Genomic DNA, 16,044 nt, shown 5'->3' with positions numbered 1-16,044 from the left:
AATCGATCCAGAAATCGTTTAAGGTAATCCGCTTGAGAATCGGATGGATATTGACCGAGATATGGCCTTCGGAAGTCGATATTTTGGAGTTTCACAATTTTCCCCATTTTCGCAAGGGGTCCATCAGAAAAATTTGAAAAAATCGGATCGAAAATTTTATTTCTAGGTTTTGATGCAGATTGGTGGAGAATCCTTCCAGAAATCGTTTAAGGTATTCCTTTTAAGAATCGGATGGATATTGACCGAGATATGGCCTTCGGAAGTCGATATCTTGGAGTTTCACGATTTTCCCCATTTTCGCAGGGGGTCCATCAAAAAAATTTGAAAAAATCGGATCGAAAATTTTATTTCTAGGTTTTGATGCAGATTGGTGGAGAATCCTTCCAGAAATCGTTTAAGGTATTCCTTTTAAGAATCGGATGGATATTGACCGAGATATGGCCTTCGGAAGTCGATATCTTGGAGTTTCACGATTTTCCCCATTTTCGCAGGGGGTCCATCAAAAAAATTTGAAAAAATCGGATCGAAAATTTTATTTCTAGGCTTTGATGCAGATTGGTGGAGAATCGATCCAGAAATCGTTTAAGGTAATCCGCTTGAGAATCGGATGGATATTGACCGAGATATGGCCTTTGCAGGGAACACATTTTCATTTCCCAGACATTTTCCCATTTTCTTTTCTCCCAATTTCTTTCAGTGGCCCTTCTTGGCCAATTTATGAGGTCAATGAAATGCCTTTGTGCCGCCCGCCAAGCGCCCCCTCCGCGACTCTCAGTGGGAAACTCTGTCAGCGACGACAGCGGCGACGTCGCCCGGCGTCACCACACCCCGGCCCGTCCTGCGCCCTATCCTTCAGCCCCCTTTAATGGCTCGAGACACCACCAATGTCACTGGGTCGGGGTAGGGGGAAGGACAATGTATATAAATTTATCTATTTTTTTTTTTTATATTTGGCAAGGCCTAGGCTTTGGGCCGCCACCAGACGCTCGGCCATTTGTAATCCAAGCTTGCCAAAAGGAAGATAATGGCACGGATTTAAGGAAGTGTGATTTCTTAATCAGAATATTTATAAGCCTTTTATGTTAAGGTTATCTTTTTTTCTGTGATTTCTTAAAGAAACCTCTTTTAAAACTCAGTTCCTGTTAGTGTGTTTGGGACAACTAGCTTCCGCAACGGGGCCAAGACATGGCTTTAATGCCAAAAACATCTCCCGGGTATCGATTTTTGATGCTTATGACAGTTTTCATTTCCCCTTTATAGTTACAAGTTATATATATTATTTATATTTATATAAAAAAAAAACAAACCGGAACCACTGTTGGGCGCTTCTTGTTGCTTGTTTTAATTTTAAACTCTGGGATTCATAAAAGGTCAAACGGTGGGTGGCTGGGCCTGGGCCTGGGTGGGTGGGTGTTTGACTTTATCAAGGTAAATGGAAGAGTGAAACGGAAAAAGGCCTCGGGCCTCGGGTAAGCGGGGCAAGTTTATTAAAAACTGCGATTGCTGGGCAAAAAAAAACCAATAAAAAATCATTGCAAACAGAGTGTCCTGTCGAGCGAAAATCAATTTATTAATGAAAAAGGATTTACTGTTTGATCAACTTTCGAGTTAATGCATTCATTTGATATTCCACTACAGTTAAGTGGCCATAACTAGGTATCCTGGTATCCTTGCGATACTTTCAAAACTTTCAAAGTCCTTTCTAATTTGAAGGACTTCCACACAAAAATAGTTTTGCGAAAGGACACAGAACTGGCAAGTTTAATAAGTTTAAACAATGATATCATTACGTAATTAGGAAGTGAAACTTTAAGTAAATTATTTTACAAGGACGAAAGTTCTTAATTGAAGCTCCACAGCGGGTTGCGATGCGGCTTCAGTGGCGAAAAACTTGATTTCTCATCCTCACAGGTTGGTCCTTAAAGGATCAACAAATCTATACAGAATATTAACTCATAAATAATTTATGTATCTAAAGAAGGGGATTTATACCTTGAAATCGAAGGTCTATGAAATCTACTTTTCCGCTCGGATGTCCTGTTTTGAGGGATCCTGAGTGTGTGTCAAGGATTTGCCACTTTAAAGCCGTCATCATCCCAAAGGATAGCTCTTAGTCATGGCTCACAGTTTGTGCAGAGATTTCATTTCCAGAGTCCTTCTAGAGAGAATTGATGAAGTCATAAAAGGCTCCCAGGATGAGGTAATTTTTCCGAGATATTTTTGCATCTGGCACGACGTCATACATAGAAGTGACACAATTTCAGTTTGGCAATAAATTGATGAATTGTTTGCACTAGAGAAGAGATTAATATTTGTTTGCCAAATTGATTTTATAGGCAATAAAAATCTATTGTCCCTGGCAGAGTATTCTATTGGTTACAAGGATAAAGGATAAAGTTAGAAAAAATATAAAAATAAAGGGGGTATTGCCTTCAATTACTTGACGGCTGACCGTGGGCTGTGCCTTTAAATATTCATCGATTGTTGATGTTATTATTGCACTTCCGGTTCGCTAACGGTTGTTATACGGTTCAATGAACCGTTAGCACGCCATATAAGACCCTTTTACATCAGGGTCTTGTAGTTTCTTTTTTTTTTATCATATGGTGTTCTTCAAATCATTATATTTGCCATTTATTATGCCAGAAATGAAATTGAGCCACCGCCCTCCCATCCGTTTTTATTTTATATATGTAGATGGTATTGCCGCCTCACACTATTCTTCTATATATGTATATATCCTTGTGCCCCATTAAAGGAACTTTGAGGCCATGCAGCCGGTTGAATGAGAAACCAAACGTTTTGGAGCGGTACGAAGGAAGAGGTAAACGGCTTCGGAATGGATGCTCGTCGGCAGAAAAGACTTGGCCAAGCGCCAATTGCATCGTTCGAAAAGTCATTCGAGGACAATGCCACGACAAATGCTCAGCAACAGCAACAGCATCACCATCAGCATCACCATCACCATCACCATGGCAATCCTGCAGCGGTGAGTGTCCTTTAGCCTATATACCACAAACACGCCATGCCACAATATTTTATAGAGCACTGGTTGCCCCAGTGGATAGTAGGGTGGTCCTCGATAAGGCTTTCTTTCTGAAATTGTAATAAACTATAATTATTTTCAAGTTTAAATAAGATTAGATCAGTTGAAACTACTTTTTAGGGCTGTAAGTTCAATATTTTTTCAAAAAATTACTCATACGCCCTGTTATTCCATTTAAATACTGGGCTTTTATGGCTAACTTTTAAATATATTTTAATAAAGTTCATGCTTAGGAAACTATAACTATAATTAATTTGTAAAATTTTCAAGGCTTAACTATTCTCTCCTAAAAGTTTTCAAACTACAAATCGCTCATACGCCCCGTAGCTTTGTGAAAATTTTCAACCAGCAGCCTGGCCTGATTCGAAAGCCTTATCCTGCATAACAGCATGTTGTTTTTACACCAAATGCAGGGCATAAATTAATTAACCAAAACATGGAGTCAACTAAAGCATTCTGGTGGGCGCTCTACAAGCTCTACAAAGCTTTCCAAAACCCGAAATATGAAATTTTCCCTATCTCTGGGTGGGTGTATGTGTATATGTATGTGTATTGGTGGGTAGGGGAGGGCTTGGAGGAGTCAGTATGCCGCAATCATGCAAAAGGCCACTTAAAAGGCAAGCTGCCCAAACGCTTTTGGCTAATAAACAAAATGAACCTTAAACGACAAACAAGCAGCAACAACAACAACAACATTGAAGGATAACAAAAATTGGAAACAATATCCGTGACACGCGCCGCAGGATCAGTGCCTGAAAAACGTTAAAAATTTTTGGCGTGCGTTTCACAAATACATACATATATACATATATTTGGCACGCATCCTTTGCATCAAAACGTGAAGTACCTACAACACGCCCCCTCTACATCCACGCCCCCCTCACAAAAAAATAATGTCATTTGTAGAGACATTTAATGGGTGGAACAGAGATGGCTAGACCGGTTAAAATCCGAGAGTGACGGAGTGCGATAGAACGGCAGGAGGGGGAGGAGAGAGAGAGGCAGAGAAAGAGCAAGTACCCGAAAATGAAACATTCCGCCGGGCCAAGGTAAAGGGAATGAAAAACAATAGAGGGCAGAAAAATAGAGACACCTAATAAAAATGATTATTAAAAACAATATTCCAAAACCTAAAAAGCTCTTTTTAAAATAATTAAATTAAATATTATTAACATATTTATTTAGATTTTCTCATCTCTAAGCTTACAGTTAGTAGCCCTCGAATATTTTCCCCCTCAGAGTCGCACCCACAAACTCTCTCACATACACACACACACTTAAATATTTAGCACATATCCAGTTGACTCTTGAAGCTTCACAGGCCACACAGCTGAGTCCAAGCCAAGCAAAGCTTTCCTGCCGACTATCCCTTTCGCCCCTGCAGCAGCTATAGTACAATACAGACGAACCGTAATCGTGACAAAGCTTTCGGTGTACGAACTCCGAGCCGAGACAAGCTTTCGTTGCTGCTTGGAAGGAATGCTAGTCGAGTGACTGTAGCATACATTTCAGGGCTTTTGCTGCCCGTAGTACGACGCTGGCGCTGCGTGCGTGCAGTCTAACGGTAAACAGTGCGGAGCGTGATTGGGGAGCAAGAACTAAAGAGAGCGCGTGTCGGTTCGTGTAGTGTATATAAGTGTGTGCGCGTGTGTGTGTGTGTGTTTGTTAACGGGGGGGCATGCAATAGCCGATAACTGAGTGAAAAGTAAAGCCAAAAAACAGGAAAAAAAAAGTCAGAAGTAGAATTGAAAATTGCTTTTTTTCTTTCTTTTTTTTCAATCGTGTGTTTAGTGTGGAAATCGTTAGAAAATTAATCAAGTAAAAACAATAGCGGCAAGCAATACACACACACACAACTAGAAAGCGTAGACGGGACCTTTTTTTTTTTTGGGCTCGCGGTGAGTTTTGCTTTAAGTGTATGTGTGTGTGTGTAAGTGAGAACTAAATAGAAAGCACGCGGCTCTTTCAGGTCCCGGCCCAGTTCCCTTTTCTTCTTGCACCCCCATGTTACCCCCCCCATGTACTTTCTCCTTCTGCCTTTTGTACTGTTGGGTGGCACCTCCCTTTTGCTTTTTATTTAAATTTTAATTAATCTAATCACACATTATGTGACTGCCTCTCCAGCTCTCTTCCCATTCAACCAAAAACCTGTGCTCTCTCATTCTCATTTTCGTACTTTCCCCCTTCTAGCCCATTCTCGCTCTCCACTCTCTTCCTCTCTTGAATTCGTATGCCTAGAATTATGCTATGATTTTTCCCAAAACACTTGCCTTACGTTCTATCCAAAAAAAAAATAGAAGAAAAGAATCGTTATTCTTCTTTCTGTACACCACAAAAACAAAGACTAAAGGACCCAGCGGGTTGGCTTGGGGCACGAGGCATGACCATGGTGGCATGGGGGCATGGGGCATGGGGAGTTTCAAGGGGCGCACAGCGGGCGCTGCCTTCAATTTGAAATCGCTGCATAGTTGCAAACGTCAACTTTAAATTAATTTGGATTCCAAGGTCCCGCAGAGACAATAAATGTTAGATCTATAGACCCCCCCAAGTAATCCCCAATAGCCCCCCCCCACAGAAGCCTTCAAAATGTTATCGAAAGCAAGTGATTTTCTTAAAACTTTTTTTGGGTCCTTGGATGACTTTAATATTATTTTTTGGGTGTAGCCTATTTTTTATCGACAATTCATTCAATCCTTGTGACCTACCCCTTTTTAGTCCTTGTTTGAAAGGATATTCCCCTGCAACAGCATCGTCATGGCCTAAAAAACAAGACCATTAAGGTTTTCAGAAACTTTTCAGGACTGAGTCTTGGGGCTATAGATTATTCAATAAAGGATTCAGGATCTGTATTTTCTGTAAAAAAAGGAGTTACTATGCTTCTTAAAAACTTAAAGACCATTAAAGTTGTTGGCCCAAAAGTAGGTCGAAATTAAAGCCAAAAATATTAAAGCTTTTCAAGGTTTATAAGGATATAAGTCGCATATCTCTCGCTCCCAATGGAAATTCAATCAAAAGAACTCAATAAAAAGTCGGGCAAGGACACTGACAAAGCAAATCATCGTTTTATTAAAAAGGAAAATAAAAGGACACACTGCCACAGACACATGTGGGTGGGTGTTTTTGAGGACAAAATCCACAGAGAAATCGACAAACGCTATATATCCAGAAAAAGGACGAAAAAAAAAGCACGTTTGTGAAAGCATTTGATTTCAATTTGTGAATTGCAGCCCGAGAGGGCGGTATTTGCAACAAAATGTGGCAAGGACATAGTTGGAGGGAGGGCCAATTGTATGAAGCTCATGTGGTTTTTAATTAGAACACTAGGGATTATTAAATATGTCATTAGGTCTGGCCGGGAGTTAAGGGATTATATGGGGTATCTGGGTGAAGGGTGATATACCTGTTACATAGTCCTTTTTGGTATCGAAAATATCCTTTATCCTTTTTCTTTAAAGATGATGGAACAAAGTTTGGAAAAACAGACAACAACGAGGCCAACCACAGAAATGGCCAACCGGAATAGAAACATTCCAAATACCGCCTCCGCTACCGCCACCGCCACCGCAACCGCCACAGCAACCGCATCCACCTCCTCCTCCTCGTCGTCGTCCATGTCCTCGGCCACCTGTTCGGCGACCATTGTCCAGGCTAAGCAGCGACCGCCACCCCTGAAAACGGCCACCACGACGGTCACCACCACTCTGGTGTCCAGCAGCGAAGGGGGTCAGCCCCTGCCGTCCAGTGCCCATCCTGGAGGTGGAGGGGGCGGACCAGGTGGTACATACCGGGGCGCAGCCACCCTGACCACGCCCTCAACGCCCAGGATCGAGCTAAGCCGGGCGTCCAGTTCGTCGCATCACGAGGAGGACAGTCGGGAGAGTAGTCCCGAGAATGTGTTCGAGCAGGTGAGTTGATCGTTGAGGGTAGAAGTTGGTGATAGATTGGACTATATATATGCTAGATATATATGTCCTTTTAGTGAGTTTTTATTTTTTTTTTAAATATATCCTTAATTATTATCCTTAATTGGAAGTTTTCATCACAAAATGCCTCTCTAGAAGTGCTAATTAGTTGCTAATTATTTTTCTTATTTTTCTATCGATACATTTATTCTTTTTATCCATTTATCCTTTTAATCCTTTTGATCCTTTTTATCCTTTTTATCCTCTTTATCCATTTATACACTTCATCATGTGATTATCTTACATACTATGTGTACATTTGTCTCTTTCTCTGTTTGTAACACTCTGTGATGCGCTCGCTACACCCCTTTGCACACACACTTGTCCTGCGAACACGCCCTCAACGACCTCCTCCTCCTCCTCCTCCACCTACCTCCTCCATATCCTTAAAACCCCATACAACCATCCTTGAAAAAAAAATCCTGCACACAAAATTGGCTGTTGATTTGTTGATTTCGATTCCGTTTCCGAATTTTTTGGCTTCTCCAAACTCGACTCCCCCTTTTCCAACATCCTTGCATGCTTCTGCACCCCCCAATTTCCATACCCCATACCCCACCCTCCTTAAATCCCCACGGAAATCAATCAAAAAAAAAAAAAAAAAAACTATCGCTCTGACAAAACGAAATACTCGATATGTGTGTGTGTACTGGCTGGTTTATGTGGTTATGTGGAACTAATGCTCTGAAGGTCGGCACTGGCACCCTACAGGAAACAATCGGTCTCGGCTTTCGGGAGGAGGGCGCCCTCGAGCTGCGCAGCTCCACGGAGGAGTTGTACTTCATGGATCCCGAACAGAAGAAGGAGGAGCAGGAACGCATCCAGCAACAGCAGCAGCAGGTGAGCTGAGGATCAGTTAGGGTTTCTCTTAAAAAAATATATACAGATTAATGAAAAGGATATAGTCTTTGAGGTGTAGGAGGTCTTTTGTAGAATCTCTACACATCTTTTAAAGGTTCCTTTTTAGGTCCTTTAGAGGTATTCTAAAGATCTTTTAAAGCTATTTTTAGAAAAAACCTAGAGTAAGGGTAAAGCTACTCATACCCGGTACTTTTATTGTTCTTCTCATAATTTAATATCTACAGAGAGGGTGTTTATAGGGCCTTTATAGCCTTTAAGATCTATAGGTCTTCTACAGAACTTTAACAGGTTTTCTAGAGGTTTTTAAGAGCTCTTCTATAGCTCTTTATACAAGAAACTTAGAACAAGGCTAAAACTATTCATACCCAATACTTTTCTTGAACTTCTCATGACTTCTACAGAGAGGTGTTTTATAAAACCTTTCATCCTTCAATGGGTATGGTTCTAGAGATCAAGAGGTCTTCTACAGAACTTCTAGAGGTCTTCTAGAGATTTTCAAGAGATACTATAGAGCTCCTCATACAGACAAGTTGGAATAGGGGTAAAAATATTCACACCCAGTACTTTTATTGCACTTCTCACAATATAATCTTTACAGAGAGAGGGTCTTTGAGATCTAGAGGTATTCTACAGGACTTCCTGAGGTATTCTAGAGGTCTTTCAGGAACCTTATTCATACCCAGTACTTATCTTGTACTTCTCATAATGATACTCTAGAGTGAAGACCTGCTAATAAGACCTGTCTGATAGAATAATATGATTACTCTACCTAGATCTATATCTATTAAGATCTCCAAACCACCACTTATAAATGACTGTTAAACGATTAAAATCCCAACAATCCCTGTCAAGGACTTCCCAATCAAATATTCCATTCAACAAATATCCCATCAATAGAAACCCCTCTTGGAGAAAGGACCCCAAATTCATTTTTAACGGTTAGTTTCCAATATTTTCCAAAGCCGTGAACAGGACATTGTATGACATTGATGGAATCAAAGGGGTCAGGGGACAGGGGGGGGCTGAGGACAAAAAATGTATAGGGGGGTAACCGCATCACAAGTTCAATTAATAATGCAAAATTGCATTCAAGTGCCTGGGAAGTGAAACAGCAGCGGAAGCGGTGGATGAGTAAAAGGGAAAACGGAAATGGGAAAAACGGAAGTGGGAATGGGGATGGTGATGGGGATGGGTTGGAGCACACACATAGATAGATAGTAGAGGAGAGTAGGGGGGTTGGGTGGTTGGTTTGTGGGTGGAGGTGTCAAGGGCAAACTCATCGTGCGGGCGAGCACTGAATGACAGCTGACAAGTGTGCAGAAAGCCATCCCCAAGCCACCCCCAAAGCCAACCCACCTTAACTCTGGTAACCCTGGCAGTTTCCCAGCGCAGCAATTGTTTGGGCCAAGTTTTGTTTTTTGGATGGAAAAGTTGGTGGGACAAAGTTTTGTGCGAATCATTTACCCCCGGACTGACTACCTCCCCCCCTGGGAGAGAAATGAGTTACTTTGTCAGCTGCTGGGCTGCCATAAAGACGAAACTTATCAATTGAAGGAAGGACCTTTACCTTTTTGGTGGAGGAGGAAGTACCTAATCCTGGAGCTAATTGCCAGAAGCTTCAATTGATTATTTGGACACGTGACAGTGTTAATTGTGGCAAGTGGGGCACCTAATTGGTAAGATCCATTCTAGAAATGATTGTAAAATAATTATTTGAATGATTTCATCTGTAAATAGGATTACCCCCTTTCTATAGTCCCTCTTTTTCTCTCAATCGGGGGGACTGGAGTCCTCTGGAGTCCACTGGCCTGTTCCTAACCTAACTATACCCTAAGCACTGGCCGAATCTAACTATACCCCTAATGGTCTATTTTTGGAAGGACTGCCAGTCCTTAGTCCTTTTTTTTTAGTCTTTTGTAGAATCTCTAATGAATGTTCCACCTCTAGAATCCTCGTCCGGTCTTCCTTCCAGTCTATAGCCATTTCTTGGTTTTCTGATTCCCAGGCCAAACGCTCCTCGCCGCACATCTTCAAGTTCGACGACCACCAGAGCTACCTGCAACAGCACCAGCGCAAGGACTCGGCCAGCTCGGAGGTGGCCGCCCTTCTGTGCATCTCGGGCCGCACCAGTCGGATTTCCAGCGTTGGCAGTCAGGGATCGGCAGTGAGTCGCTTGTCGGCCGTCTCAGGGGTCTCCCGCTCCCCCTCGCCACATCGCATGCTCCTCGAGACCTCCTTCTGTGGCCCCAAGCCCGTGGAACTGGCCGGTGGGGCCGGAGGGGCAGGAGCCAGTGGGGCAAGCAGCGCCTCCACGGCGGCCTCTTCAGCCCACGGTCCGGGAGACTGTGTCCCCGGAGCGGGCACTGTGGCGGCCAATGCGGCGTTGCTGGAACAGCTGCTCCTGGCGCGGAAACACGATCCCACACAGGCGGTCCTGGCCGAGGGCATTAAGGTCCTGCCACCCGCCCAGCTGCACAGCTCCGCTCCGAGCTCCTCGACGTCGCGGCGCAGCCGGCAAGCCAACTCGCTGGCCAACGGGGAGAGGGAGTCCAAGTCGGCGGGCAAGACTACGATTGGCGCCCAACGGAGGAGCACCAAGAGCCCCGGCCAGATGGTCGTGGGCAAGACCGCCAGCGGCACGGAGTACATCCGGATCAACCTCCGGCCGGATCACATGTACAGCGACAAGGGCATCGCCGCCAATGAACGGGTCGTGGAGGCGCCCAATCAACTGGCTCCGGTCTACTCCAAGCCGGCCTCCCTGAGCTTACAGCGGGAGGGTGGCGGAGCCGCCGCCACCGTCATCGAGGAGATGCACCTGACCCCGACGGCGAGTCCCAAGCCGGGCAGGCGCTTCACCAGCCGCTCGCCCTCGCCGGCCACTGGCCCCGGAGGCGGCGGCGGTTCCGTGTCCCGCAAGAGCTCCTTCAGCTCCCTGTTCCGGCTGGGCAAGGACTCTCCGGACTCGCCGCGCGAAACGGCACGTTCGCGAAGCAAAAGCAAAGACAGACCCTCGACCGCCTCGGGAGGACTGGGCGGTGGCAGTGGAGCACCAGGCGGTGGCTCCCAGAATGTGACACCCAGCAAGCAGAAGTCCGTGCTGGCCATCTTCAAGCCCGGAAAACGCGGCAGTCAGAGCAGCAAGAGCTCCTCGCCGGTGGAGGCCAGTGTGGAACCGGTGCCACCACCACCGCCACCAGTGCCGGGGTCTGCCGGGTCGGAGAACCGCAGCCGACCACCTTCTCGTCCGGGATCCCGACTCCGTTACTACGATGAGCCGGTGGAGGGCTACATCCACATACCGCTGCACACGCCGCCGGAGGAGCGAGAGGCCCGCACCCTGCTGCAGGGCATCCAGCAGCTGGCCAGCGCCGCCCAGGCCTCTGTGGATCCCTCGCCCCTGCCCGCCCACCGTGTCCTGCCCTCCTCCGCCGTGGCCACCGCCCCGCCGGGCACCCACATCACGGCCAGCCAGTTGGCCGCCGCTGCCGCCGCCCTCCGGCCGGTGGCCCACAAGAAGGTGGCCCAGCGACCGGATCTGGACGCCATACAATCGCTGCCCAGCCAGGACGAGCCGCCGATGCCGCCATCCAACGACCAGGGCGGCACTGGGGCCAGCTGGAGCCTGGAAGTGCAGCGCCATAGCTCCCAGGACTCGCAGGAGACCACGGCCGATTCCGTGGGCTCGGTGGTCAGTGCCCGGGCGGCGAATCTCGCCCAGCAGCGCGAGCAGGCGGAGATCCAGCGACTGCCATCCGTGGAGTCGACGCAGAGCGCCTGCGAACCGAAGCTGGTCCACACGGTGGCCACCGTGAATGCTCCCCACCCGGACGTGGAGACGGCGGCGGCCAAGGAACGTCGCCGCCTGCTGTTCGCTACGCGTCTGGGCTCTGGCAGCCAGGAGCAGATCTTCTCCACCCAGTTCAGCATCTCGAAGACCGAGAGCCAGTCCAGCCAGCTGTCCGAGCAGGTGGAGCAGCACTCGAGCACCTCGGAGGCCACGGTCGGCGGAGCAATCGGTGCCGACGGCCTGCAGCGCCAGGGAACCGTCATCCGGAGGATTGAACCTTCCATCCCACCACCACCGCCGCCCCGCGGCGTCTGCTCCTCCTCCGAGGACGAACCGGATGCGGGGGCCAGGACGGCGGGCTTCCGCGAGAGCGTAGTGATGCGCGCCAAGCACAAGCCACGTGGCGGGGACTCGGGGGATGAAGCTCCCGCCCCAGCTCCGGTGGCAGACTTGCGGCACTCCCGGTATCTGGAGAACTTCAACGTGCGGCTCAAGCTGCAGGACAACCTACCCGCGGAGCCGGAGGTGCCGGCGGGTCAGCCCACCACCGCCACGATTCCCAGGAAGCCCAAGCGGCAGAGCATCACGGAATCAAGACGTAAGTCACTCACCTAATCCCCGTATCCTTCATCCTTCATCCTGTATCCGTTTTCAGGTGAAACAAGTCAGAGTTCTGGCGGAGCCACGCCTACCACGCCCATCCCAGCTGCCACCCAGCCTCTGCCTCCATCCACTTCCAAGGCCACTACCTCCACCACACCGACAACCACAACGGGTGCTGCCACGCCCCCATCCTCAACGCCTTTTAGCGCCGAGCTACCGCCCACTTCCTACGCCATGACCTCGGCGTTGTCCTCGCCGCCGGCGGAGCGCCGTCACTCCCAGTCGACGGACGACCACGAGCCGGTGGAGTCGTCGGAGAGCGAGCGGGACTCGGACATGGCCGGCAGCTCCTCCGTGACGACGGCGGTGCCGGCGGGAGACGAGGCCGCCAAGCGGCACCATCACCACTTCCCGCGCAACGTGTGCGTGATCGAGGAGCACGAGAGCACCGGTCTGGTCTCGCAGGAATCCTTCGACGACGAGCTGCCCTACATCCCGACCACCCTGCCCGAGGAGCGGGCCCAGGGAGTGCCCCTCATCCCGATGAGGGAGCGCGCCAATATGGAACTGAAGACCTGCCCGGTGGACAGGCCACGGTCCACCACTCCCCTGAATCCTTCGCACATAGAGGAGTACTGCACAGGCATCCCAGTGCCAGTGCCGCAGGATAACGCTGGATATCTTTCCAGTGTAGATCCCACTGCTGCCTCCGCTGGAGCTTCAGCAGGAGCTTCTGCAGGAGCAGGGGCAGGAGGAGCTGGAGGAGCACCCGTGCGAGGAGAGAAGCTCCGTATCAGCCTGCCGCGCAAGGAGTCCGCCGGCAAGGAGCGCATCCAGAGCTCCAAGTCACCCCGTCGAACCTCCAACGCCAGCGGCAAGTCGTGGTTCGAGTTCGCGGAGGAGGGTCTCCGGGCGAACAACAACCTGGAGCGCAAAGACTCCGCCGAGCAGCTGCTCCCGGTGGTGACGCCTCCGCCCCAGGCGGGCGCCACTCTGGAGGAGCCCAAGCCGAAGGCATCCACCCAGCGGAAGCTCTCGGGGCACTGGATTGATTTCGAGAACATCCCGGAGAAGCGAAAGCCCGCCAAACGGATTACGGCCCTGCCCAAGGAATCGCTGGCAGGGGCTGGTGCTGCCTCTGGGGGCGCCGCCGTGACCACCACCAGCTCCTCCTCGGCCTGCGGGAGCGGCCATCGCAGCGGTTCGGGTCACCATCACCACCACCACCATCAGCAGCAATCAAAACTAGGAGCGGATGGAGGCGACAAGTTGCACTACAACTACGTGAAGCCGGAGGACTGCCAGTGCGAGTGCCATGAGGCGGAGCGGGACGAATCCTCGACAGCCGGTGCAGGAGACACCAGCACTGGTACTGGCACTGGAACGGGCAGCGAGTCCCTGCCATCGGCGGAGCATGGCGAGGACATGTTGCCGCTCCTCGATCCTGAAACTTCGGCAGAGGGCAGGTGAGTTTCAAGTCCTTAGATGAGAGATTCTTTCTTTAAAAGATATATCATTTCCAGGATATATGCGGATGAGACCCACTCCCTGTTGGGTCATAATGTCAAAGGAGGTGCTGGTTCTAGGGTGAGTGTCAGGACATCTTAGCTATAACTCCAATGAACCCTATATATCTATCTATCCTTTGAACAGAACCAAATGGGAGAGTTCAGTCGGCGGGACAATGGATCCAGTTCTCGTAATCGCAAGTTTCCGGACAGAAAGTAAAGCGGTTCTGTTCTTATGTAGATCTTCTGGGTAGAGAGCTATACTCACTAAACTAAACTATAAGGCCCCAGGTCTATATCCTTAATGTACCTCAAGCAGAGTGGTTGTTAAAATGTGGAGAAGTGTTTCCTTTCGACTTCAATAATAACTGAAATCTGAACCCATAATACATATTGAAATACAATACTCGGTACTACATAGAGCTCATGTATATGATGATGATGATGGATAGGATAATGTTTTTTTTATAAAAATATATATAAAATATATAAATGGTAATCTAGCAAAAACCTAAAAAACTCACTCTACCAGATACTAGATACATTAATAGCAATCCATATAGACAGAGGTCTTTTTTTTCGCTAATCATTTCGCTGGCAATTTTAAAATATATATATATATATATATTATATATATATATATGTATGTGATCTCTCTAATACGATGTTGTATGATCGAAACTCGACGGACATTATCCGATCGGATGGGATTGTAGCTTTAAGTCGGTGTTTTTGTGTGTAGTTTGTTAACTCGCTCAGACAAATCCAGAACCCATAGACTTACACTTTCAGAACGTGTGTTTTGGGGTTCCCCCGATTTCCCCCAGACCCATAATACTATTTACTAATATATAAATATATATACCTATATATTATATATCTGAATAACGATCTACAAACGAGTTCTATTCGTTTTTTTCTATTCGGCTGGTGATGGTTGCTCATACACCCACACAAAATATTTATATATAAAGATTTACATCTAAAATCTAGATTCTAGAATTCTAAAAAGGACGAAGGACGAAGGACGAGTGTTGTATTCGTTTTAGGTTCGATCATGCCCACACATAAAGTAGCCTTTAGTTGGACGTTTTTAGGAAACGTATTAGTTAGTTTGTTGTAAATATTAAGTCGAAACTAGATGACAGTATTTGGATACAAAAGGATAATGGCATTTTTTTTTTTTATTGCAGATCTATAAAGTTAAATATTTATATGTATGTTTAGAAATGAAAACACAACTGCCAGCACACACAAAAAGAAAATGCCATTCGAGATAGGCGGCAATTGCGAATTTCAAAGATTCTTTTTTTTGTTTTCGAAAACATTTCCAAAAATTCTTTTTTGGGGGCCACTAACCGGTTGAGTAAGTCGGTTACCCCTCGGTTCATGCGCCAAAGATATCACGAATTAATTCCTTCAATTATCTGATCCCAAGAAAAACGAAACCTAAATCAAACTATAAATTTAATAAAAAACAAAAAAAAACATAAACACCTAGCTAGTCTTTGAAATTCCTAAAAATCTATTGAACTTAGCGGACAACGGACGTTCATCTAAATGAAGAAAAACATAATAAACTAAAGTTAAAATTAATATAAAAATCCAAATTTAAGAAAAACTTATAGGTAAATTATACAAAAAAACAAAAAACATAATTAGCATGAAAGGATCATAAAATGGGAGCTTTTTGCAGAGAACTGAACGAGTTTAACGAAGAAATTTAAGAACTCTGAACAAAAAATCGAATCACTTATGGAAGAACTAAGTACAGAGTTCGATTCGGATTATATAATTTTAGTTATTTTTATTTTTTTCCTGCTGAAAGTGGTGAAGATGCACAAAATGCACCATATATGTTTTATATAATAGATGAATCCATAAATGATCTTAAACAAATTGTACAATAATTTCAACAATATATATATTATAATATATACATATATATTCGCACATACATTTATATAGATGGATTTACATACATACATATATGTATATGCATTTAAACATAAGTTTCATTCCAGCTTCCGAATCTTGTTTTGATGAATACATTTTTTCTTACTTTTTTTAATAAAATTTTTTTTTTTATATATATAACTTAGAAGAAAAACAAAAGACGAAAAGTTGTTGTTAAAAAAAATGCATTTAAATGAAAAACAAGACGAAGGAAAGTGAACGTTTAATTAAGAAGAATTATAAAATAATTGTTGTTATCAAAATTAATGCATTCATATGAAAAAAAACCGAAAAAAAACCAGATGGGCAAAGCAAATG

At 46.0% G+C, this 16,044-nt stretch overlaps 1 protein-coding gene across 5 annotated transcripts; it reads left to right on the top strand.

The window, feature by feature from the left end:
* Positions 1 to 2,755: 2,755 nt before the first annotated feature.
* Positions 2,756 to 14,251, top strand: LOC108119709 (pneumococcal serine-rich repeat protein). Of its 5 annotated transcripts, none has more exons than XM_017233007.3 (7): positions 2,756 to 2,989; positions 6,502 to 6,951; positions 7,699 to 7,848; positions 9,875 to 12,257; positions 12,315 to 13,728; positions 13,786 to 13,849; positions 13,916 to 14,251. In XM_017233007.3, the coding sequence occupies exons 1-7, from the start codon at positions 2,786 to 2,788 to the stop codon at positions 13,988 to 13,990; spliced, it is 4,740 nt and encodes a 1,579-aa protein (XP_017088496.3). In that variant the 5' UTR covers positions 2,756 to 2,785; the 3' UTR covers positions 13,991 to 14,251. The 5 variants fall into 5 exon arrangements, with proteins under 5 accessions (XP_017088496.3, XP_070132536.1, XP_017088498.3 ...); XM_070276435.1 differs by having other exon boundaries at positions 2,759 to 2,989; positions 7,720 to 7,848; XM_017233009.3 differs by lacking the exon at positions 2,756 to 2,989 and adding an exon at positions 4,568 to 4,944.
* Positions 14,252 to 16,044: the final 1,793 nt, after the last annotated feature.

Source organism: Drosophila bipectinata, chromosome XL (assembly GCF_030179905.1).
Source record: "Drosophila bipectinata strain 14024-0381.07 chromosome XL, DbipHiC1v2, whole genome shotgun sequence".
NCBI lineage: Eukaryota > Metazoa > Arthropoda > Insecta > Diptera > Drosophilidae > Drosophila > Drosophila bipectinata.
The sequence above is the reverse complement of the archived record's forward strand: the minus strand, read 5'-3'. Positions and strand labels throughout refer to the sequence as shown.

Excerpts from the sequence above, each read along its gene's own strand:
- LOC108119709 (XM_017233007.3), top strand. The coding sequence starts at position 2,786 with ATGAGAAACCAAACGTTTTGGAGCGGTACGAAGGAAGAGGTAAACGGC. Across the intron at positions 7,849-9,874 it reads TCCAGCAACAGCAGCAGCAG|GCCAAACGCTCCTCGCCGCA; the intron begins GTGAGCTGAGGA and ends TCTGATTCCCAG. Across the intron at positions 13,850-13,915 it reads AAGGAGGTGCTGGTTCTAGG|AACCAAATGGGAGAGTTCAG; the intron begins GTGAGTGTCAGG and ends TCCTTTGAACAG.